Source organism: Quercus robur, chromosome 7, assembly GCF_932294415.1.
Source record: "Quercus robur chromosome 7, dhQueRobu3.1, whole genome shotgun sequence".
Taxonomy (NCBI): domain Eukaryota; kingdom Viridiplantae; phylum Streptophyta; class Magnoliopsida; order Fagales; family Fagaceae; genus Quercus; species Quercus robur.
Window position 1 is genome coordinate 350,733 of NC_065540.1, and position 27,443 is coordinate 378,175.

Here is a 27,443-nt window from a genome sequence, read left to right on the forward strand (position 1 = left end):
ATTTATCTATTTTTCACTCCAACGAATCCTGTAGTAAGTCTAGAGAAAAAGGGTTCAGTGTTAGTTTCTTTTTCTCCAATTGCCTTGATTTACATTTTGTTTTTGGATTTTCTTATGAATGATTTTTTTTTGGGGGCAAATATATATATATATATAAATATACTCTGTCAAAGTACATAAATTATTAGTGTTTTTTTTTTTTTTTTTTTAAATAAAATGTTAATGCAATTTTTATTAGCTTAAATAAATGAGATGCCTAAAGAATGAAATTAATGAATATTTTAGAATTATGAAGTTATAAGTCACATCATTTTAGAGTATTCAAATATAAATCATTTCATCAAATCACAATCTCCAGGATATCTAAGAAATTCTTGCAGCAGTTTCTTAAGCTATATCATATAACCTTGGTTCTACAACCACAATATCCGGTACGATTATATGATACACGAATGCTATTCCACTGCTAAAGGTTCCAAGTGACCGACAATTTATCCTACAGTTTTCCAAGTCCTAAAATGAAACAGCAAGTTCACTTCATACTAACGTCAATGTTGCTAGCAATATAGCACTATTTTTTTTTTCTTTGCATTAAAATCAGTAAATATGTATGGGCAAAATCAAATTATCTTTAGAAAACAAACAAAAACTACTACACTCAAGGTTATGGTAAGAAATGCAGCAAAGATTTTTTTTTTTTTTTTTTTTTTTTTTTTTTTTTTTTTTTTAATTTTCTTAATTGGAAAGTTACACATATAACCTGCAGGTCTTGAACCCACAACCTTGCCAACAAATTACTCATGGAGGAGAAAGTGTCGGTTGAACTAGAGCACATTTATGGTTTGCAGCAAAGATGCACAGATAGAGAGGGTTGTCCTGTAACTAAAAAATAGTAATATACCTCTGAACAAAGATGTGTGCTATATATGACAAAAAATGAGCAACTATCTCACTACCATGATTGATTCTTATAAATACATCAACTCTCGCTCATCATTTATGAAATATGATTTCAATGTTCCATATCACCTAATCTGAGGCAAACAAAAAGAATTGAGTACAAAAACTACCCTACTTTTCTTTTTTTTTTTTTTTTTTCTTCTTCTTATTGATTGGTAAGTTACACGTGCATCCATTAAATCCGGTCACAATTGCACCCTTCACCTGCTAGCTAGCTCATGGTACAATCAATAATAATAAGGTTACAAAACTGTATCAAGAAAAAATGCTTCACTCCTTTGGCCTTTTACTCATGGTTTTACGCTTGTTAACATCCAGGTATTTATTCCTTAACCGAATGGCCTTTGGTGTTACCTTCACATGAAACATAAGATGATATCAGAAAAGCATCATACCCAGTAATTTGGTCCCCAAAAAAATAAATTAAAATCCAGGAATAACAAGACCAAACAAATTAAAAAGCCACTATCAGCAACAAAATTCACCAGAACTCAAAAACGTACACCCTTTCCCTACAGTGAACCCAAGACTTCTTGTGTTATTTGAGTCATGGCTCATTTCAAGGGTACACATTTTTCGTTGTAAAATTTGAAAAAGAATTAGGGAGGTCTGCAATAAAGCTAGGATACTAACATCTGTGGTATAACAGTAACAACAAAAATATATGAAGAAATGGAAAGGCCTGAAATAAAATTAATTTCTTGTATAAAACGGATAAAGGAGAACTGAAGTAGTTTTGTTTATTAATTGAAAAAAGAGAAATAAAATAATTCAATTGCTACTTACCTCAATAAGCTCATCAGAAGCTACATAGCCAATGGCTTCTTCAAGAGTCATCTGCACCCAAATACATTCAGGTTAGCAACTGCGTACATGTCAAATGTGAAGGTGAAGAAGCTTTTCACTCATGACCATAAAAAGTTTCTTACTGCTTTCAACATCAACTTCAAAACTTCATAACAAGGTAGCTTCACTAATTCAACACAGTTGCCAAAAATTATACAAAAAAGTCACACTTCATGTTGTATGAGAGTTTTCATGAAGGATGATCAAGAATATCCAGTCAATTATTTTGGCATAAATGAAGACCGAAAGGCCCTAAATGGGTTCAATCTACTAGTGAATCACGCTCTTATTTCTAGGCATATTAGCACACAAACTACTGGAGGAAATAGAAACACATAACACGAGGGCTAATAAATACGTACTAGGCAAGGTGGTGATAGCTTCACATTCTCATCCTTGCTAGCAGCACGCACATTAGTAAGTTCTTTAGCCCTACTTGGATTGATCTGCACAATAGCAATCATTGCAAGTTAAGTCCCTAGTGCTTAACAAATGGAGATAATGAAAGGTATAAGTCTTCCTTACATCTAGATCCGTATCCCGTGAATGTTCACCAACAATCATGCCATCATATGTCTGTACACCAAAGAGTCAAACAATCAGCTTTGCTTCATACAAGAGAACAGGAATCAATGCAAGACAGTTTACATATTAAGGTAGCTGTGGATTTCAAACTTCCTTGAGTTGTTTAATTCTTTTACTAAAATGTCATTGCCAAATACCATCCATATCATCCTATTGGAGGAAGGCAAGAGGATCAAGAGGACCTCAAGGCACATATTGCAATGTTATGGAAAATTTTATAGAAATTCAGGACTTAATTTTATTGAAACCCCCCACAGGAATGTGAATGAATTTTTTTATTATTAATAAGTTACACACGCACCAAGTGGGTCTTAAATCTATGATCTCACCCTCCACCTTGCTCTACAAGGGAAGCACCATTTCAGCTAGAGTTCACTGGCAAGAATGTGCTTGATTTTATTCAGATAAATTTACTGTATTTTATTCAGAGGAAGTTAATGTAGTTATAGATTATAATAAAATATAAAAGCAGGAGACCTATATAAGTCCCATATAGGTAACAACTAATGGAAGTTAGAAAGCACAGGGACAAACAAAAGTAAATTAGTAAAACTAACAACCTCCATCCCAGGAGTCACAAAGAGAGTTCCACGAGCTTCTAAACTCATCAGTGCATGAGCTGTAATTGTACCATAGCCCATTGATACCTGTATAATGTAGAGCACAAAATACAATCAGGTTCATGACTGAAAAAATGATAGAAATCTGAGTACAATCAGCTTCAAGATCAACTTCAATCAGCCATGCCATAATACAACAAAATAAATATCCCCCCACAATCATAAATTGACCCGATCATAAATTTAGTTATACAGCAAGGTGTAGCTTGAGTTTAGGCACAAAGGGATTTAGAACTTCCTTTTAATATATTTTATGTTTTAAACTGTATATCATGGTCAGAAGATCATACTGTCACCAATATGATTAAAGATTACATCCAAGAAGGCATACACATATACAAATGTATCTATGTATCTATGCATCTAATGCTCTAACGTTCCCAAATACCCAAAAAGTAAAGGGGGGGAGAAAAAGAGCAAGTTCTTTAAATTCAAAGACCAAAGATCCATGATGCATCAGAAAAGATACATTGCAGCAGTAATGCAAATGCCAATGGAAATCTGAACATCTTCCAGTCAGTAATTCATACCCTCTCATTCTTTTGCTATGGTGTTTAAATTCAAACACCAAAGATCCATGATGCATGAGAAGAGATACATTGCAGCAGTAATGTAAATAACATGATTAAAAATAACATGAGAAACCATAAACTAGAAGAGAGAGAGGATGGGCAAAAACATAATACATCATCAAAATGACTTCACTCTTCATCTTTAAGTTTTTTTTTTTTTTTTTCAAGACCCTTTTCTGTTACTTTTTCCTTGGACATAATGCAACTAGTAACATCATGTAATTGGCATGACTTCACTTTTCGTAATTCAAAACTTAATGAGTAACAGAGCCATACCTGCAGGTCGGTCTACTTTGTTCAAAAGAAGAATAGGGCGCAACCCATACTTTAAGGCTTTTGCAAGAACGAACTTTGTCTGAACAAGTGGACCCTCTCCAGCGTCTACTACTAAAATTGCTCCCTCAACCATACCAACAACTCGTTCAACCTATATCCATCCAAACCAGAGTTGTACTCAGATCAAAAAAATAGCATAGCAATATATATATATTTTTTAAAAAGTAGAGAAGTGTATTTGAAAAAGATGGGTCCTTCCACTTTTGGAGCACCTTAGGATTAGCTAGCTACAAGTAGAAGGGAAAAAAAATCCTTAAATGTTGCTTTTAAGATTCAAACCTAAAAACTAACCTCCCCACACCTTTCCACTTGAGCTATGGCTTGAAAGGCCAACGATTTCTACCCATTGAGGTAGACTTTGAGACTATATCATACTTTCCATTAAATCTAACACTTAAATGCATGCATAACCTATTACTGTTTTGAATAATTTAGAGGTCAAAGAATATGAGAGCATCACCATGCAGAATAATGTTTGCCAAAATTAAAATTTCAAGAATTTTAAATATTTCCATGCCTCCTCAGCTCCTTTTATATGAGGTAATTAAATCATCAACCTTTATAAGTTTCATGCCACATTAGTAAACCATAGAATTCCTTTTACTTGGATTTAACACATAAAAATAACAAATAATCAGTCAAACATTAAGCTAGAAATAGTCTAGAAGTCCTAAAGCCTTTGCAGTGTAAATAAATCCTAATAGAGTCTTACTTCACCGCCAAAATCTGCATGTCCAGGAGTATCAACCAAGAAAGATGAAGAATAGAGCCCCTCTGCACCCCCCCCCCCCCCCCAACCTTCATCCAATCAGAAAGAGATCTCGGATTAGTCTCATTACTGATATTTCAAAACCATCAAACGTTCGAGAAATGCTTCTAGGAAAAACATAAAACAGATAAGAGATTCAATCTAATTGGAGAAGAGGAAGGATCACCAAAACAAAGGGTCAACTACAAAATCATTTTTCTAAAGGAAGCCGATAAATTATAAACACATATTTTATCATCAGCAATATTGAATGTTGGGTCACCATGTAAGGAGTACAACAATTTAGAAATGTATGAAAACCTATAAGCTGTATTAAACAATAATTACCACGAAGATTCGATGTAATGGAATATCTCCTGCATTGTTTAGATCATACAAAATAAGTCATACTAAGGTATAGTAAGATAATGGATAGCATCATAATAGTATGGTGCTTGATATAAGAGGAAATAGCCTGTGAACTGCAATTAGCAAAGTTCTGTGCTCCATGGAAAAACATAGGGTGTTGTCTCTAGACTTAAGGAAGGCAAAACGAAAATTTCCCACCCTCTATTATATCACAAAATTAACTTCAATTATGTCGTTGTATGGGAAACATCACTCACACTTGCTCACTTCCTCATAAAAGTAGAACTATGGTATGGAAGCCATGTAAATGGGGTCTAACAATGATGAATGCCAACCACACTCTTTCCAATAATCGCTTAAATGTAAATTAAGCATTTCTTGTTAATCTAATTAATTACCAAAACATACTACACTAAAGATTTTAGAGGTCAGGCCTTGGTGCCATGGCAAGTGTGTTCCACCAAAAGCAACAAGTCGCAGGTTCAACTCTGGGAATAATAAGCCTCTCCAAAAAAAAGAAATATTCGGGGTAAAGGCTACCTACCAATCAACTCTCTCACACCAGACCAGACCCCCTAAAAGTGGGAGCTTTGTGCACTGGATCCAACCTTTACACTACAGACTGTAAAGATGCTGAGCATCTGAACTCTCAATCATCTCATTTACTAACCAAACAACGCACTTCACGGTTGACGATCAGTTAGCTTAGCTACCCAAATTGGAATAACAAGCTTTCTGAGCAGGTTTAAAGACTATCGTAGTATTAGATTGGAAATGAAGATCACACATTTCAAGCACTACTTTTTTTTTTTTATAGCTTCTTACACATATATAATCAAATTCAGGAAACAGATCCAAATAAAGAATTCAAACCCACTAATTGAATCAAAATTGGTGAACCTTACCTTTGAGGCGATAGTGATGCCGCGCTCGAGGCTGATGGAGTCCATGGCGCGTTCGGGGGGGATAGCAACGAACCCGCCATTTCGTTTAACAGAAATGGCAGAGTTCCTTGTGTTTGTAGTAGTAGTAGTAGTAGTATCAAGTTATTAAGCTGTGGTTGTTGTACTGCATCTGATAGCAGTGAGTGATTGGGTTTAAGAATTCTGGAGTGTTGAGGGTTTTTGGCCTTTTGGTTGTGATTAATAAGACTTTTCTCACCTTTTTCTTTTTCCCTTTTGTTTGTTTTTCTTTCTTTCTTTCTTTTTCTTTTTTTTTCCTCTCTCTCTTGCTCATTTCTTTTTCTTTTCCAATATTTTATCTTCCAAATTACTACAAGTTTATCAACCATTTCGGAATAGGCATGTGTGATTTCAAATTACAAATATCAAATAATGGGAAATTTCCAACTCCTTTTATGGGTATAAAAATATATATATATATATATATATATATAGTTCAAGTATTCAAACAAGTGAAGAGAAGAATTTGAACTCATATTTTTCTCATAAAAATAAATCAATTAATATTACTAAATTACAATTTTTTTGGAAAAAACTTCAACTCTTAATCATTACTAAAATTCAGAGTTTCCAAAATTTTGAGAGAATACATGATTTTTTTTTTTTTTAATCTTCAAATCATTTTTCATGTATCCTAAGACCAACCCAAAAAATAAATAAATAAATAAATCCTTTTTATTCTGCCTTTTGAGTTCTCTAATCTTACACAATACCATTATTTATTACTTTAACGAATCTTGCTCTCTTGTTTAAAATAATAAAAAAAATCCGATTATGTCTATGTCTAAATTTAAATAGGATGGCTCTCGAATTCTTGTCTTGTTTTTATATATACATACTCTTTTTTGGCAATTAGGCTAATTCCCTAAATATATTAGTTATGTGTTCGATTTTGAAACATTTTTGTTATGTGACCACTTTTAGAACTTGAGTTTCAAATACTCGAATTCTAAAGGGGGAACTTAGAGACTCGAGTTCTATGAAGAAAATAATGAAATGATAATATTTTTTTAAGTTTTTAATGGAACTCAAGTTATATATATATATATATATATATAGATGAGTTATGTTCAAGTTACACTTAATGTAACTTTAAGTAATAATACACCACTCAATATGTTTTTAATGTGTGTGAATTGTGACACACCTACCATTAGATTGGACTTTTTTCTTATACCTTACATACTTACAAATTATCAAAACAACTTAAGATCAATAACTATGTCACCAATCAAATATTTAAATTTCAAAATTTTCTATTTTATAAAATTGTGAATAAAGAGGGTTTTCTATATCGAATACTAAATAGCATCCGATTGGCACAAAGTGTAACATGTGTATTAAGAACACATAATCATAAAACATGCAATCTAACAATGAGATTTTCACAATATTCATTCAATAAATTGTTATTAGATAGTGTAACTTTGTTTAAAAATACATCAGTTGTAACTTGATCCTACCCCTATACATATATAAATTGATAGTTAGATTATATTGTTCCTATACTCCTCACAGAAAAAGATCCCTTATCCCTATGGGAAAAATTGAAGGAGAGATATGAGAACCACAAAAGTGTAATCCTCCCAAAAGCTCGTTATGATTGGATGCACCTAAGGTTGTAAGATTTCAGAAGTGTAAGTGAGTATAATTTAGCACTATTTAAAATTACCTCACAATTGAAATTATGTGGTGAAAAGGTCACTGAGGAAGACATGTTAGAAAAAACATTTACTACATTTCATGCCTCAAATATGCTCCTGTAGCAGCAATATCAAGAGTGTGAGTTCCAAAAATATTCAGAACTTATATCATGTCTTCTAATGGTTGAACAAAATAATGAGCTTCTATTGAGAAATCACTAGTCTTGCCCAACCGGCTCCACACAATTCCCTAAAGTGAATGGAATATAAATGGAGGACATAGAGGTCATGGGCATGGACGTAGACGTGGTAAAAACATCCAAAACAGGGGGAGACGTGCTCATAATCCTTCAAAGGGGCAAAACACACCTTATAACAAAAGGTTGAATCAAAATGAGATAAAACAACATGAAAATGGCAGGGATTTACAATACAAATCTCAAAAGGGCCAAGAGAACAATGTTATAGGTGTGGCATAAAAGGGCATTGGTTGCGTACATGTCGTACGCCTAAGCATTTGGTAGACTTGTACCAAGCCTCCTTGAAAGAGAAAGGAAAAGTAGTTGAAGAGAACCTTGTAGAACTTGGTGATCCAGAAGATTACCTTGATGCTTCAGATGGAGTAAATATTACTCATCTTGAAGCTTCTGACTTCTTTGGGGATATAAATAGAGAGGCTTAGAATCTGATTGGTGATCAAAATGATCATACATATTAAGTATTTCCTCTCATTGTATCATTATATTATGCTATGTAAATTATGTTTGTGTTTAAGTTAGGCGTAAATGCACTTTTAGTCTCTACATTTTGTCTTTTTTCCATTTTGGTCCCTACATTTTAATTTCACCACTTTTAGTCCCTAAACCAATTAACGCGTGTTATTTTGGTCCTTTCCATCAGTCAACAGCCGAAAATATCTGACGTGGCAAATGAAGGAATTAAAATATTATAAAAAATGCCACATCAGCATCTAATTTTTTTAAAAATAATTTATCAATTTTAACTAAATAAAAAAAGAATAAACAGAATTAAAAACAATAAAATACATAAATTTAGATTTAATTCATTTTGAACAAGAACACACAAAAACATGATCACAGATTTAAACATTAGCACAAGAACATAAGAGCACAAACCCAGAACCAAACACAAACTCAAATTTAAAAATACAATGAACACAATAACAAACTAAATCTTTCATCTTCAACAAGAACTCCAAAGAACACAAATTCAGATTTAAACATAAGAACACATGCCCAGATTTTCTAGCATTCTCTTGCCCTTTCTTGTCAACCAAACACAAAAACACAAACACAAACTGATTTCCAGCAAGAACAAAAACACAAACACAAACCCAGCAATGGATCTTCTTTGTCAACCAAACACAAAAGCAACAAACACAAACCTAGCAACTGGGGACGATGAGGACGAAGACGTGGAGAAGCTTCTAGAGTCGTTCACGAAGGACCATCTTGTGGCTCTAATCAAGAAGGGAGTGAGCAAGCACCCGGACTTGATTGAAATTGTGCATGAGCTTGCCGATGCGGACCCCACCCACTGCAAGATCTTCATCCACGACCTCGGCTAGGACACCATAGCCGAAACCCTCACCTCCGTCTTCTACAAGTACGGCGAGATCGAGGATCGCAAGGTGGTCATTGACCGCTGGTAAGTCCAAAGGCTATGCCTTTATTCTCTTCAAGCACCGGAGCGGGGCCCGGAAGGCTCTCAGGCAGCCCCATAAGCAAATCGACAATTGCACCACCCCATAGCCAAGACCCATGGCCACACCCATCAGTTGTTGATATTTGAACATAAGCACAAGATCACAAATTCAAAATTTGAAAAGAAACAAGCACCGAGAGAGAGAAAGAGAGAGTCATGGATCTGAAAATAAAGAAGAAAAACAAAGATACAAACACAAATAGAGCAAGTAATGGATCTAGAAAGAACAAAGAAAAAGAAGTATAAAATGAGAGTGAATGAGAGTCGGCCATGGCTGGGATAGCTCTATTTTTGCTAGGGTTAAAAATGAGGGCTTTGAGATTTATGATTTCATTTTTGAGCTGAATTTTTTGGGTTTTTTGTGAGTTTGAGATTTATGATTTCGTTTTTTAGCTGAATTTTTTGGGTTTTTTGTGAGTTTGTTTCTCAAGAAAATTTCTGGGGATGAACCCAAGGAACATGAACATGTTCTTTAGAAAAAATAATGAAAGAAATAATTTTTTTTTAATTTAATTATCTTATTTTATTTTAAAAGAATCTAAAAAAAACATGAAAATGTCTTTTTTTATTATTATTTTATGCTGACTTGACATTTATTAAATAACAAATAAATTTTTTATTATTATTTTGTTTGCCACATCAGCATTTACTGTGTCAACAGTGTACTTCGTTTGCCACGTCAGATATTTCCAGTTGTTGACTAACGGAAAGGACCAAAATAACACGCACTAATTGATTTAGGGACTAAAAGTGATGAAATTAAAATGTAGGAACCAAAATGTAAGGACTAAAAGTGCATTTACACCTTTAAGTTAATGAAGTTCAATTTAAATTTCAAATATATGATCTTTTGGGTATGTTAGTTTATGATTTTTTTTATTTTGTTTTCACAAATCACAAGGGCTAAGGTTTGTTGTTGGGTTGTCCATGACAGGTGAGTGAAGTGGTTTTGATATATATATATATATATATATATATATTTTTTTTTTTTTAAATTAAGTTTCTATTTGTGGGATGTTTGGCAGAGATGCTTCAAATGGATTGAAATTCTCAAATACCAAATTATATGAACTGAGATAATTAAAAAGATAACCTAGTAGATTCCGGATGACTAGCTTGTTTAACTTGAATAGGATTATGGAATTTTTAGGATTAATTTTCTGCTTACTTTTATTATTCATCTTACCACCTTAAACATAATAGGAAATACGGGCTAATGACAATACCTATCACTAATCTAAAAGGCAAAACTACAATATTGGTCCCTCAAATTTGAAGCGTGTGCAATTGGTTCCTCAAGTTTTTAAAATTAGCAATATAAGTCTTTTTATTAATTGCCATTAACGGTGTTACTTATGTGGCTAACGGAATAATGACTTGGCATTTTATTTTAATGATGTGGCATATTTTTGATTAAAAAATTACAAACTAAAATTACACACAAGCTCTTCACGGACTCCTCCACTCACCAAGTGTAATCGTTACAGAAGATGAAGAAGGAGGTGAAGAAGGAGGAGATGATGGGTGTTTGGATGATTGGGAAACTGTGGTGGATGCTTTAGTGGCTGAAAACAAAAACCCTGATAGGGCACAAACTGAATGACCCCTTGTGATAGAAATTAATTAATTAATTAGCCAAGTTATTAATTAATCAATTTATCATGCAAATGCATGGTAGTACAAACAAATCACCAATAAACTAAATACGTAGCGGAAAATAAATAACACGGTGATTTGTTTACGAATGGGGAAAACCTAACGGCAAAAATCCCACCGGGTGATTTTCAGGTCACCACTCCCGAAACTCCACTATTATCACAACAAGCGGTTACAAGTAAAGGAATCCCAATACCTTACCAACCTACAGTTGAACCCTTACCCCAATACCCAATTAGACTTGTTTTGTAGTGACAGTTCCCCTTTCAGATGCACGACTCCTAGTACGTGACTAACCAATTGTGCGGATCTCAGTACGCGACTTCAATCACCAACTAAGAAGGTTGTTGGTTGCAAAGTTCTTCAGTTCATCCAAACGATGAAGATCAAGAAGATGCTTGATCACAAAACCCTACGATGCACATACACAGCAACTTCTTCAAGAGAAAGAGATGAATTAGGGCAAGAACTTCATCTCTAGTCATAATTTGCTAGGAGTGTCAATTCGGGTTAGCGTGTTGGATTTGTGTCTTGTCGAGGTAGGGGTATTCGACTAAATGGCTCAACCCTAACCCGACCCATTTAATAATCGTGTCATGATCCTTTAACCCTAACCCGACCTGTTAATAAAGCAGGTTGACCTGACCCAACCCATTTGACACGCTTAATAAACGAGTTGTGTTGGGTTGACACGAATATAATACAACCCATTTCAACCTGCATAATATTAAATATAACATTCATCTAGAAAGAAATTTTTTTACATCCCAAAAAGCAATGCATACACTTTAAGTCTTCAACCCATATTAAAAATAATATAATTCAACAAAAATATAACATTCATCTAGAAATAAGTTCTTTACACTCCAAAAGAAATGCATATACTTCAACCCAAATTCAAAATAACAAAAATAAAATAACATAATTCAACAAAAATATAATATTTTTGGAACTCGCCAAATGCTAAGTATCAATATTGAAAGAATTTGAGCAAACAGTAGACTAATCCTAACTATGACCACGATTATCATCCATAGATTCTTTGCTGATATCCAAATTCATAACATCTTCCACAAGCTCATCCAATTTCATTTGTGCAAATTCTATGCCAAAAAAAAAAAAAAAAAGTATTACTAGTTCTAGAGTCTGTAAAGTTTCAATTTCCAATTATATCCTTTGTAAATTTTTGTAATTACTCACTTTTCTTTTTAAATTTAAAATATATGTTGGATATAAAAAGTATTTGACAAATCTAAAATAAAATAAATATTTATTTATTATACGAGTTAAATGAGTTGTGTTAAATGGGTCATTTCGGGTTGACACAAATAAATTGGCGTGTCAAACGTGTTTATTGCGGGTTACACGAGTTAACCGCTTATGACACGTTTCTTATCGTGTCGCTTTCGGGTTGACCCGTTTATGACCCAAACTCATTAAGGCCCAACCCTAACCCAAAAAAACACATGTCGGGTTCGTGTCGTGTTCACGGGTTGGGTTGAACATTGACACCCCTACAATTTGCTTGAACAGAGTTTGCTCAAAGCTTGTGCAACTTGTGAACACTTTGACAGCCTTTAAACTAATCCTTTTATATGTCTAGGTTTAGGAGAAAAGAAGGCCCAAAGACACATTCACGGATCCCAAGAAAATCATATTAAAATTCTGAAAATCTTAAACCTTGACAGATAGCAGGTGTCGAGCACACCAAATGAAGAATAGCTTCCTTAAGCTCGATAGATGCAGCTGTCGAGCTTTAATGATTTTGCACTCTGAACTTGTTTTCTTGAACAGACTTGAAAGTTTCAATACTTGATTTTGAAACAAGGTTTCTTGAAGTATTTAAAACATCCTAAATCTACATAAATACAAGTAAAGTACGTTTTGTCAAAGGATAAGCCAATTATATAAAATCATGACATATGTTCTTAACAAATGAAATACATATGTCCTAACAATCTCCCCCTTTGGCAATCCGTGACAAAACCACAACAAACAAATGAACATATGAGAGAAGTCATAAATCACTCAACTCATATTCACTTGTTGAATACAATAAAATCTATCTTAACACAAACTCTTGAAAAACTTTGCAAGAAGAGAGTTTATGGCAAGTAGACTTTGACAACCTGTATTTCTAAAACACTTTAAACAAAACTCATCAAGGCATCTTTATGTGAAACAGAAATAATAGATTGCATACAAGTATAAGAAACACGTGTATAAAGAGAGAAAAGAAACAACACATGAAAGGGTAAGTGAAAGAAAAGCATACATCAATATAAATAAAGAGATAAGTACAATGTATGTCTATAAATGGTCACAAGACCTCATGTACAAGAGTAATGTATCTGAAAAGAAAGAAAAGAAAAGATACATACTATCCTCCTTAAGATAGACTACTCTCATACCAAAACTACTCCCCCTTTTTGTCACGAATGACAAAGGGTAAGAGTGTCAAGTAGATATCTCATCGGCAGAGCTAGCATATTCATCAGCATCAATTGAAGCATCATCGTCATCACTATCATCATCATCCTCATCCTCAGAAGTAGAAGCCACGGGAGAAGGTGATGAAGGAGTAGCCTCAGGAGCAAATCCACCCATAGACGCCTGTCGTTGTGCAATACTACGGACACGAACGTTCACCTGATACAACTCCATAGAAAGTGTATCGAGGCGAGCATCCATGCACTGCAACTGCGCCATGATATCTCCTAGAGACCATTGCCCGAAGAAGAAGGAGGAGCCGATGTGGATGGAGCCGAACAGGATGGGGCGGAACGGGATGAAGGAGTTGCTGAATCCGATTGCCGCGATCGAAGCTGGGCCTCGCTACGTTTAACAGTAGCGTAATCTATGGCACACATGACGGTAAAGTGGTCGGAAGAGGGAAAAGGAACAGAAAAATGGGGTAGAATCCTCGTGATAGCGGAAGAAAAGATGAGCTTATCACGGGACGCCGAATCTAGATGAACATCTATAATAGACAGAATGAAATGAGAAGGGAAGTTTATGGTAAGATGCTCAAGAAGAGACAATAAAAACCGAGCACGAGGCTCTGTAATGGAGTTATAGTGAGAGAGGGAATGCAAAACAAAAGTCATCACCATATTCATGAATCTAGGACCTTTAGCAAAAGGTCAACATGGTGTAAAAAGATGCTCACCCCAAGAAGAGGGGCGCTCACAAAAGGCAGACATGAGCTCATCCCTGGACACAGTCCTCAGACGCTCACAACCAGGATAGTCAGGAAACTTTATCCTAGGGACCCGAAGCATATCCGCAACCAATTGCGGTGTGATAGGAATGCGTGTACCTCGAACGCGAGTGAAGAAAAGAGGTACTGACCGATCAATCCTGTGCATGTTGGAGTAGAACTCCTGGATAAGCACGAGAGGACAGGTGACCAGGACGTCACACAGTGAATCCCATCCCTAACTGTGAATGACAGAGGGAAGGTCGGCAAAATCTGTCAAGATGACTTGGCGTTCCGAATGAATGCCTCGTTTGGAAAAGTTCTCCGAAAATGCCTTAAAGGCATCATCATCACGGAACCAGATATGAGATAGGGTAGGATCAGACGAAGAAGAAGCACCAGAACGAAGGGGATTCCAGGCTGGAGTGGATTTACGGTTAGGTGCCATAGACACAACTAACGTAAACACCAGAGAGGGAGAGAAAGAAAGACAATCAGAAAAGTCCTAAACATTTTCAAATATATCAAATATATTGAAAAGAAGTATGTATGCATGGGAAATGCATGAACATGTGACATGCAAAGGAAATTGCATCATGGGCTCAGCCCAATCCAAACCTATCAGCACACAAACATATAACACACATCTAAATGCATGGCAATACCATTATAATGCTAAGGTGATGCAATGTATGAGGTTTAAAACACATTTAAGTGAAAACCCAACCCAAAATTTCAATGAAATCTCATCAATTTTGAAAAACCCCAAAAATTTCCAAAACCCAAAATCCTAGGTTTCAAAACATGAAATGCATGAATGAGAAAGGATTAGAAGCTTACCAAGTGAAGAAAAACTTGGAAAACCTTGTAAAATCCTTGAGAACCAAGATAGGAGTGAGATTGGAGTGTTTTTGGGAGAGATACAGAGAAGTATCGAGAGAGAGATCGATGGAAATGAGGACCGGATCACGCAGGGGCTTTATATAGGAAAGCCAGTAAATCTTGACAGATGCAGGTATCGAGAGGTATTGAGCGATCTGTCGAGGAGGTGTCGAGGAAATACTCGTCGACAGTTGAGGTGTCGAGGAGGTATCGAGGATCAACACACCAGAATTAAGAACAAAAGCTTGATCGATCCACCAGGTATCGAGAAGCTATCGAGCATACAGACCCAATCTCGATAGATCCACCAGGTATCGAGGTGCAGGCGAGATTGCGATAAGAAAAACCTTAAGGAAGCTCGACAGATAGCCAGCTATCAAGGAGGTATCGAGGAGGTGTCAAGCCAGCTTTTAAAAACAATTTTTCGAGATGTGAAAAGCACAAACATGAATGCAATCCAACATGCAACTCAACCAACGACCCAATCAACATATTAAGCTCTCAAAATCATCTCTCAAATGAAAATTTAAGCACATGGATCTCCAAAAACACACACACATTAAACAAGTCTAACCAATTTTATATTTCAAAAACAAGTTTAGATAGTTTAGTGAGCATACATTAATATATGTAAAACCTCGTGATGGCCAAATCATATTGTACCTACACATGTATCAAAAATAACAAAGAATATTGCGTGTTGTGTGTGAAAAATATCGCAAGATTGCATAAGTGTATGCATGTTATGACGATTTGAGATATGAGAAAATCATTTTAACTTACACACAATCATAACTGCTTGATGGGGACTATCACCTTTGAAGTACATCCTATAATTCAAAAAATTAAAAATCCTCTTTCCGGTATTATTTTTAGCGAAAATGGGATGAGATAGGCTGAGAAAGAGAAAAAAAAATTTTAGTCCTAAATTCCGTTCATACTCAACCTGCGCAAGAAATTCCGAAAAAAATAGCAAAAAAATTCAAAAATTAAAAAAACTTCTTTTCAGCATTATTTTAGCCAAAACGGGATAAGAAAGGTCGAGAACGAGAGAAAAAAATTTTAGTCCCGAATTCCGTTCATAGTTGACCCGGGCAAGAAAATTCCGAAAAAAATAGCAAAAAAATTCAAAAAATATGCTTCATGTGACCGAAGCCTTGACACCCAAAACACTTAGGTCCTGAGGGAACAGTGTACTGACCACCTTCCTTAGCATCCTTCTTCCCTTTGTCTTGGCCTTTAAACTGAGAAGAACTGGATTGCCTGCTGTCCTTGTCGAAACCCTTTCTATTGGCGTTCTTTATAAACTTCTTGAACTGCCTGATGATGTAGGACTTTATCTTGGAATCTTCATCATCAGAAGATTCATTTGTTTCACTGCTCTTGGTCTTTAGTGCCATACTCTTGCTTTTACCCGACTTGCCTATTCTTGTCAACCCTAGCTCGTAGGTCTGCAAGTTTCCAACCAGCTCAGTCAGAGGAATCTTGTCAATATCCTTTGATTCCTCTATTGCTGTAATCTTGGAATGAAATCTCTCGGGCAGAGATCTGAGCACTTTCCTCACAATCTTGGGTTCAGGAATGGTTTCTCCAAGATTAAAGGCTGAGTTCACTATGTCCTTTAGCTTGGCATAGAACTCATCGAAAGACTCATCCTCCTCCATCTTTATCTCTTCAAAACTTGTAGTGAGCCTCTAAAACTTTGAGTCATTGACAGCCTTAGTACCCTCATAGGTTGTCTAGAGAATGGTCTAAGCCTCCTTGGCAGTTTCAGTGGAGGATATCTTCTTGAACTCCTCATTGGTGACAGTACTGAACAATTCATTCAAAACTCTGCTGTTGAAGTTTGCCGCCTTAATCTTGGCATCATCCCAGTCGGCTGGCACTTCTGTAGGCTTAGTCCAGCCTATCTCCACAGCTTGCCACACTTTCTCATCTAAAGATTGCAAGAAAGCTCTCATGCATACTTTCCAGTATGCATAGTTAATGCCATCAAATAAAGGAGGTATGATTAATGACTGTCCTCTATCCATGACAAACAGGGGTCAATGGATCAACACAGCAAAGATTAAACCCTAATCAGAGTATGCCCGCTCTAATACCACTTGATAGGCCACAAACTAAATGACCCATTGTGATAGAAATTAATTAATTAATTAATTAGCCAAGTTATTAATTAATCGATTTATCATGTAAATGTGTGGTAGCACAAACAAATCACCAATAAACTAAATACGCAGCGGAAAATAAATAACACGGTGATTTGTTTACGAATGGGAAAAACCTAACGACAAAAACCCCACTGGGTGATTTTCAGGTCACCACTCCCGAAACTCCACTATTATCACAACAAGCGGTTACAAGTAAAGGAATCCCAGTACCTTACCAACCTACAGTTGAACCCTTACCCCAATACCCAATTGGACTTGTTTTGTAGTGACAGTTCCCCTTTCAGATGCACAACTCCTAGTACGTGACTAACCAATTGCGCGGATCCTAGTACGCAACTTCAATCATCAACTAAGAAGGTTGTTGGTTGCAAAGTTCTTCAGTTCATCCAAACGATGAAGATCAAGAAGATGCTTTGTCACAAAACCCTACGGTGCGCATACACAGTAACTTCTTCAAGAGAAAGAGATGAACTAAGGCAAGAACTTCATCTCCGGTCACAATTTGCTTGAACAAAGTTTGGTCAAAATTTGTGCAACTTGTGAACACTTTGACGGCCCTTAAACTGATCCTTTTATATGTCTAGGTTTAGGAGAAAATAAGGCCCAAAGACACATTTACGGATCCCAAGAAAATCAGATTGAAATTCTGAAAATCTTAAACCTCGACAGACAGCAGCTGTCGAGCACACCAAATGAAGAACAGCTTCCTTAAGCTTGATAGATGCAGCTGTCGAGTCAGCTGTCGAGTTTTAATGATTTTGCATTTTGAACTTGTTTTCTTGAACAGACTTGAAAGTTTCAATACTTGATCTTGAAACAAGGTTTCTTGAAGTATTTAAAACATCCTAAATCTACCAAAATACAAGTAAAGTGCGTTTTGTCAAAGGATAAGCCAATTACATAAAATCATGACATATGTTCTTAACAAGTGAAACACATATGTCCTAACAAACTCGTCTTCAGAATCTTCTCCGGAGTATGAATTTGTTGCTGAATTGGTTTCTTCTAGGGAAGCGAATGATGGGGTGGGATTAGGAGGTGGTGATTTGAAGCCCGAGTGTCCAAAAATGGTTTTTAGGGGGGATTGTGGGAACAGCCAAGTATGGAGGTTGGATGATGCTTTTAGGCCTCGGAGTTTACCCAATTTGTCTAAGCAGCAAAGCTTGCCTAATCCAGATCGGCACTATGGTGGAGGAGCAGGAGGGTTCACGTGGGGTTGTAACAAAGTGGTGTCTACGCCAACTTCGTGTCCTATATGCTATAAGGATTTGGATTTCACAGACTCGAGCTTTTTGCCTTGCTTATGCGGGTTCTAGCTCTACCTTTTCTACCACAAGAGGATTCTTGAGGAGGATGGCCGCTATCCTAGATGCAGGAAGCCATATGAGGCTGACGCTGCTGAGGCAAAGACAAGTGTTCATGGGGGCTTGTTGTTCCCTCTCTCCCCTTCTTTGTCTCGTGGGTGGGTTTTTTATTTTAATTTTATTTTTTTAAGCCGTGGCTAGGTGTTTACAATGGGTAGAAAATAGTTTTTTAATTTGGTAAATAATGTTTCTCAGGTGTAATTTTAGTTTGTAATTTTTTAATTAAAAATATACCACATCATTAAAACAAAATGCCAAGTCATTGTTCCGTTAGCCATATAAGTAACACCGTTAATGGCAGTTAGTAAAAGGACTTATATTGCTCATTTTAAAAACTTGAGGAACCAATTGCGCACGTTTCAAACTTGAGGGACTAATTACGCACATAGGGTAAACTTGAGGAACCAATATTGTACTTTCGCCAATCTAAAACCAAGAATATCCTTATTGAGATAACTTCTATCACGAAGCCTAATTCAAATAATTGACTTGATTCAAATAACAATTCATCCACCATGTCATCCTGGTCATAAGAGCATTCAAAGTAGTTTTAAAAAATTTAGCTTTTAGTAACTCAAAAATCTATTGTATCTATTTTAAAACTTCACTTTACAATACACCCAACATTAAATTTTATTTTTTTACCACTTCATTTAAATATTATTTATTTATTCTTTTTTTTTATTAGTCCCCTATGTCTCTTTCTCTCTCTTCCTCTCGATCTCTCTCTCTTTCCAAGCAAAAACAATCAATAAACACACCACTCACGGCCACTGCCAACCACCACCACTACTAGCAAACTCAAAACCACCACTACTGCCACTCACAACCCCACAAATCGAAACCCCCAACCAAAACCAAATCACAAATCCACAAGCCACAGCCACTTATCCAACCCAGCCACAACCACCACTCAATGCACAACCCAGAAAAACCTATCAAAATGGATACCCACCACCATAAACCAAAACTCATCACCAATCCTATAAAATAAAATAAAATAAAAAACTCTTCACTAGCCACCACCACCACAAACTGAAAAGGCAAGGGCGAGAGATCAAGCTAAGGAAAAAAGAAAATAGGAAAGGTAAGAGAGAGAGAGAGAGAGAGAGAGAGAGAGAGAACATAATTTTTAATTAAAAAGGAAAGGAAGAATAAAATATTAATATTTATGTTTAACTTTGAGCTACAGTGGACTGCCATAGATGATAGTTTACTGTAACTCAATTGCTAAAACATTTAGCAATAGTACCATTATTGTAGCTCTATTTTCATTGTGTGGGTTGTCAAAAATAACAATTTAGCAATTTGATACATTCACTGTGAATGCTCTAATAAATTCAAGCTCAAGAACTTCATCATGGCCCAAGACAACATGAATGAGCACATGGTCGAGCTCAATGAGTTTATGACTACTTGGTTACAAGCCAAATCCAACTGAAAGAAAATGTCAATGCCTTATGACAGCAATTGAAAGGCAAAGGTTCATGATATCACACCCAAGTCAAAGGCCCACAAAACCAAAAAGGTGAAGTCCGCCGAAAGCAAAGCCACCTAGTAGTGTCTAATAACGAGAAAAAGCTAAAGAATTTATTTATTTTGGTATTTTGGGAATCAGTTTTAATGAATTTGAAAATTTGAAATATGATTTAGACATGTTATATGAATTGCAAAAGTTTATTAAAAAAAAAAACTTAAATAGTTTATAAAAACTATTTTTTTACTAGGCGTGAAACATGCAAGTATAATCCATCAACTCAACCTATTGGTTCTGTTGGTGCAAATACAATAATAATGTAAATAACACAATGAGAAACTGAATAGTACTTCTGAATATTATTAATTCAATGAGAAAAATTACACAACACTATTTGGACTGAGGTGCGGCACTCACTCTCTTTAAGGAGATTCAAGCCCTTGGTTGGCTAAACTTTATAAATTACTATCCAATTTATTCTGATTAATTAGGTTCATTATCCTGATGTAGTGGGTGTTACACGATTAATTGTTGGATATTAATTTGATAGGGTAGAGTTACGTAATTAATGGTGAGATAAGGAGTTTCTGAAGAATGAATAGGCCCAAACGGATAGTCCATTAAGTGGGTTCATGACTCTTCATTGTCCATAATAAAAATGGAGTATTAATTTGGGTCATTTACTCACCAACAGATATGGTAATTACTCTGAATGGGCTGTCAAATAGGAGGATCCAAGAGGCTGATTCATTTCCAATTTTGATACCTCCACCTTTCTCCTCTCCCTTACGCACGTATCTAGCCCAATATCTAAGACAATTCATGTTAGCCCATTAATCACCACATCTTCCATATTCAATGTGGGATTAAACATTTTCACTAACTCCTCATCTTCCATATTCACTCCCACATCTTTACATTTATGTTGTAACATTTATTCATTTTAATTATTTAATATTAAAATTCTCCAACAATCCCTCACTCATTTTAATATTAAATTTTAGTTAAAGAGAGATTACCAGGCAAAGATGGGTCACTATGTATCATGAAGGTGTGCTCTGCATTGAACCTTCACTTAGTAAAACAACGATCTCAACTCCAGAGTCGTAGTGGTCTCCAACTTGAACTAGGACTACTTTAGGGAAATTAAGCATCACTACTTACACATAACAATCCAGGTGTTGACATGAGTTTTTATAGCTAGCACTTTACGGCCGTGTGCTGATCCCAGTTTTATAAGTGTATTTAGATCAAGTCTAAATCTCATAGGGAGCGGCCCCACTCCCACACTCACATAGGTGAAATTTTGTCAAGGGTACTCCTGTAATTCTGACACCCCACTCATATGAGCTACAAATTTCATTAAGAGTTTTTTATTCAACCTCTCCACATTACAGGATAAATGCACTTACATCATAGGGATGAACAATTAAAAAATAAATAAATTGTGCATTTCTTACGACCATCGTATGATTCGTTTTTCCCATTGAACCCAATTCTCAGGATCTCTGGTCCTTGGGTTGGGTATCCTCATACATGGCTCATGATTCTATGGACTTTAGTCCCATCCCCCTCGATGTATTCCAGACTCTATCTTTTGCCAAGGCCTTGGTAAATGGATCTGCAAGATTATTATTAGATTTAATATAATCCATAATTATGATGCCACTACTCAAATAAGAATGCACGGTACTGTGCTTTCTTCTTATAGGTCTGGATTTACCGTTGTAGTAACGGTTTTTAATTCTATCAATTACGGCAGTGCTATCACAATGAATTAATATAGGTGGAATTGGCTTTTCACAAAGTGGAATTTCATATAACAAATTTATAAGCCAATTTGCCTCTTCACTAACTGAAGCTAATGCTATTAATTCAGCTTCCATTGTTGAATTAGCAATTATTGTTTGCTTTTTAGATTTCCAACAAATAGCACTACTACCTAAGGTAAAGATATAACCAGTGGTAGATAGAGAATCACTTGACAAAGTATTCCAATCGGCATCACTAAAAGCTTCAATCACAGCAGGGTACTTTTTATAAGATAAGTCATAGTTTTTGGTACTAATTAAATATCTCATGACTCGCTCAATAGCTAGCCAATGATCTTTACTAGGCTTGCTAGTAAATTTGCTAAGCACTCTTACTGCATATGCAATGTCAGGTCTAGTACAATCAGTAGCATAACGCAAACTACCAATGATACTAGCATAATCCTTTTGATTAAATATCTCATCATCATTATTCACAGGAAATAAATGAACACTATAATCAAAAGGAGTATATTTTCTCAATATTTTCTCAACATAATGTGATTGATCAAGATATATTCCATCACATGCTTTTGTAATTTTCATGCCCAAAATAAAGTTAGCCTCACTAAGATCTTTCATATCAAAATGGCTTTTAAGCGTATTTTTTGTCTCATTTATAACATGCATATTTGAGCCAAAAATCAACATATTATCCACATAGAGGCTAATAATAACATGTAAATTATTCCATAATTTAGAATAAATACATTCATCACATTCATTTGATTTATAACCATTCTCAATTATGCAGGAATCAAACTTTTCATGCCATTGCTTAGGTGCTTGTTTTAAGCCATATAGGGATTTAGTTAGCTTACATACCTTGCTTTCTTGTCCAAGCTCTACAAAGCCTTCGTGTTGATCCATATAAATCTCTTCCTCTAGGACCCCATTTAGAAAAGCAGTTTTTACATCCATTTGATGAATTTTCAAATCAAAAATTGTAGCAATAGCAATTAACAATCGAATAGATGTAATTCTTATTACTGGAGAAAATGTATCAAAGAAATCAAGATCAACTTTTTGTTTAAAGTCTTTTGCAACAAATCTAGCTTTAAACTTATCTATTGATCCATCCGGTTTCAACTTTTTTCTAAGGACCCATTTACAACCTATGGTCTTACAACCCAGTGGAAGATCTACTAATTTCCAAGTTCTATTAGAAATTAGAGGTTCCATCTCATCATTTACAGCCTCTTTCCAAAATATAGTATCAGGTGATGTTAAAGCCTCTTTTAAATTTTGGGGATTTTCCTCAATGTTAAAAACATAATAATCAGGACCAAAATATTTTCAACTCTAGGTCTTTTACTCCTTCTAGGTTCTATTTCAAAATTTTCTTGATTTTGTAAATGTAAAGTAGAAGAACTAGGTTGTGACAAAATATTTTCTTCACCCCCACTATTTTTCAATTTAAAAGGAAATTTTTCTTCATGAAAAATTGCATCACCAGATTCAAAAATTATTTTGTTTTCAAGATCAAAAAATCTATAGGTTACACTATTAATCACATAACCAAGAAAAGCATAGATAGTAGCTCTTATACCTAATTTAGGCATTTTAGGGTCAGTAAGCCTTACATAAGCAAGACAACCCAATACTCTCAAATATCCTAAATTTGGCTTATATCCTTTCCACATCTCAAAAGGTGTGATGTGCGACTTTTTATGTGGCACCCTATACAAAACATGACATGCAATTAAAATAGCTTCATCCCAGAAATGTAAAGGTGCACCAAATTCAATTAACATGGCATTTGTTAACTCAATTAAAGTTCTATTTTTTCTTTCAACCACACCATTAGAAGCAAGTGAATATGGTGCAGTAGTTTCATGGATAATTCCCAAAGACTGAACAAATGAGTTGAATGCACTTGATTCATACTCACGGCCTCTATCGCTTCTTATTCTTTTTATTTTTCTACCGAATTGATTTTCAACTTCTTTTAAAAAATCTTGAAATTTTTCAAAAGCATCACTTTTATTTTTCAACAAATAAATAGTTATATATTTTGAGAAATCATCAATAAAAGTGATTGTGGGGTAACGGACTGGGGAGCCCATACCAATATACACGTTGGGCCAAGGGCCCAGTCCAAGGAAGAACCCCTTCTCGGCCAGGTATGGCCGAGGACAAAGGGAACGGCCTATTACTGAGAGTGGCACTCCGGGTCACTCCATGGAATAGGAAAAGTACTAAAACAGAAAAGGATAACGGAAAGAATAGAAATATCTAAGGGAAAAGCTATCATTGTTGCATTCAGTGCCTTGTACCTGACATAGCTATGCTTTTCTGCCTTTACAACCACTCCCAACAACTTGGAGGAAGGGCTGATGAGACAAGTATCAGCACTAGGAACCCAAATCGGGAGGAAGGAAACTAATATAAAAGGGGGTGAAGGGAGGCAGTAAGGGGGGGGGGGGGCTGAAACCCCTATCACTCAAGAGGCACTAGAAAAAGCTCCTCGGACTGTGCCGAGGACCAACCTTCTTTGACAAACTCAGTTCATCCTTGCTTGACTGTGATAAATATCATATTAACTGTTATCCATGCACTGAGACCTAGCTCTTTGACTCACCCTCTACAAATTTATTGTACAGGACTCACAAGTCCAAGATCCCATACATCTTGGGCTTGGGCTACGAAACGTGACCCTACAGTGATAATATATCTATTTCCCCAACGAGTTAAAATTCCCTCAAATTCACATAAATCGGAGTGAATTAACTCAAGCAATTCGGTATTTCTTACAACATTTTTATGAGGCCTTTTTGTAATCTTAGCTTCACTACAAGTTTCACATTTTTCAAAATATTTTGACAGTCTTGGAATTAATCCTAAACTATTCATGATTCCCACATTTTTATTATTTATATGACACAAACGAGCATGCCAAAAATTAATAGAAGAAAGCATATAAACTGAACTGGTAGATGCTTTATTATTCTTAATATTCAATTTAAACATTCCATTACAAGCATAACCCTTGCCCACAAATAATCCCTATTTAGTAATTACATAATTATCAGATTCCATAGTTTGCTTGAAGCCAGCCTTGTTAAGCAAAAAACTTGACATCAAATTCTTCCTCATGGACGGAGTGTAAAGAACATCTTTCAATGTTAGCACGCGTCCAGAAGTGAACTTCAATTCAACCTCACCACTCCCAAGAACCTTAGTTTTGCTAGAGTCACCAAGCATAACGGTTTTTTCTTCTTCAAAAGGAGTGTACAATTTGAACCAATTTTTGTTGTAGCAGATGTGCCTATTAGCACCAGAATTTGCCCATCACCCTTCAACATATTGCACCATATTGATGTATGTAATCATAGCCACTAAAGGCTCTTCGGTTACGTTAGCTTGCGGGACAGATTCACGTTTTCGAAATTTGCAAAATCGAGCAATATGCCCACTCTTGCCACAGACAAAACAAGATCTGTTAAATTGATCTTGTGAAGGGGGTCCTTGGTTCTTATTGTAATTTTTATTTGGGTTTCCCCTTCCTTGAGGTCTATTATTATTTTTAAAGGCTTTTTTTTTAGGGTTTAATTGACTATTTCTAGGAAAATGATTTTTGGGCATATTATTATTGTCTGAAATAAGGTTTACCTTTGTGGTGGAATTACCATTACTCTATTGTGTCATGAGTGCATCTTGTCCTCTAGCCTCCTCCTCCACACGGATGCGTGTGATCAAAGTCTCCAAGGATGTCTCCTTTTGTTTGTGCCACAAAGTCTTTTGGAACTCCCTCCAAGATTGTGGTAGTTTATCAATTATGCCAGCTACCACCAAATTGTCTCCAATCTTTATGCCTTCGGATCTCAATTCTGCCATGATCATTTGAAAGTTTGTGCTTGATCCACCACCAATTTTCCATCCACCATTTGGTAACGAAAAAATTTACTAGCAGCATACTTCTTTGCACCCACCTCCTCGGTATCATACCTATTTTTTCTTGATGGAGACTATATTCTTCCTCACTCATCTCATCGGTAGGAACTTTTAATGGATTCTTGTCAGTGAGGATGTAGGAGACTTTGAGAAGACTCAAGTAGAAGAGGACCTTTCCTTTCTACCTCTTGAAGTGGGTTCCCTTAAAGGGAAAGGGCTTGTTGAGATCTCCAACAGGCTCATTTGGTTTCTCTTGTGTAGGCTCCATGTGTTGAATCTCCTTAAAATTGTTGGTGCAAACACAATAATAATAGAAATAACACAATGAGACAGCCCAACATTCATTTCCAATTTTGATACCTCCACCTTTCATCCCCCCCCCCCCTTGCGCATGTATCTAGCCCAATATTCGAGACAATTCATGTTAGCCCATTAATCACCACAATTAAAAAGAATAAATAGTCTCTCTCCTTTTCAATATGGGATTAAACATTTTCATTAACTCTTCATCTTTCATATTCACTCCCACATCTTTACATTTATGTTATAACGTTTATTCATTTTAATTATTTAATATTAAAATGCTCCAATAGGTTCTATACTTGTGATAGGTTAAGTTAAGTTAAGTTGGAAATTTCTCTACTAGATATGGTTGGATTGGATTGGACATATAATCACTATATCATAGGTTAATAACTTTAACATGGATATTTGCAATTAGTGTCCTACTTATTACTTTAGGTTTCTTAAGGAAGACATTCTTATAAAATTGGTTGAGTTATTTCCTAAAAAAATAAAAATGCAATTGTTGCCAGGCGGCTTGATGGGGTGCTACCACATCAGTCTCCTTAATCGTGATGTCACTCTATGTGACCTATCAACACAAGATCCTACTATGTTAGTCAAATGTACGTCAACATGCCAAGTCACATAATGTGAAATTAGTATTATGTTAACATTGGTGTCACATCAATTGCCATATCATCATATCATTATTTAAACATCGTGCAAACCCTCGAAGGCCTGTTTGCGTAAGCATCTCACATCAGGTAGACAGTTAACAAATTGCATGTCACGCAGGCACTAGCAATGCCATAGCCAATGAGCCAAACATGATGCTTCTATCGTCTGAAAATTGGTGTCAACCATGATCATCAATTGTGGTCGTTTATTTCCTCAACATGCCTTGCGTGTTACCAAACCGGCCACATTATACAATCAAGGCCTTACAAACTCAAGATTCCATCTTAGGTTTGACAAAGGGTGATAGAGATATCATGGTAAAAAAGGTTTAAATCTATTGCAAGTCCATGTACTTGTTGAGCAAGCATACTTAACTCTAAGTATAGGATTAGCATAATATTCTCTAGCATATTTGCTTCCGGTTTTCCTATATTCTCTTTTGAATCACTATGCTCAAGGTTCAACAACCTATACAAGAACAATATTTCTCCGTGTGCACGCGTAGCAATATGCCAATATCCCTGGATAGCCTGTTCTTTTTTTCTTATATTTCTTTTTTTTATTTGAATAATCCGCATGGACAGATTTATTCTTGGGTTCTCACCCCCCCCCCCCCCCCCCCAATTTTTTTATTAAAAAAAAATACTAGTATATCTTTAT

At 35.6% G+C, this 27,443-nt stretch overlaps 1 protein-coding gene across 2 annotated transcripts; it reads right to left on the reverse strand.

The window, feature by feature from the left end:
* Positions 1-904: 904 nt before the first annotated feature.
* Positions 905-6,189, reverse strand: LOC126691580 (uncharacterized). Of its 2 annotated transcripts, none has more exons than XM_050386604.1 (7): positions 5,942-6,189; positions 3,860-4,010; positions 2,952-3,038; positions 2,332-2,382; positions 2,169-2,252; positions 1,747-1,797; positions 905-1,314 (listed from the first exon to the last, which is right to left on the reverse strand). In XM_050386604.1, exons 3-7 carry the CDS (start codon positions 3,030-3,032, stop codon positions 1,231-1,233), a joined length of 351 nt encoding a protein of 116 aa, XP_050242561.1. In that variant the 5' UTR covers positions 3,033-3,038; positions 3,860-4,010; positions 5,942-6,189; the 3' UTR covers positions 905-1,230. The 2 variants fall into 2 exon arrangements, with proteins under 2 accessions (XP_050242561.1, XP_050242562.1); XM_050386605.1 differs by lacking the exon at positions 5,942-6,189 and adding an exon at positions 4,632-4,720.
* Positions 6,190-27,443: the final 21,254 nt, after the last annotated feature.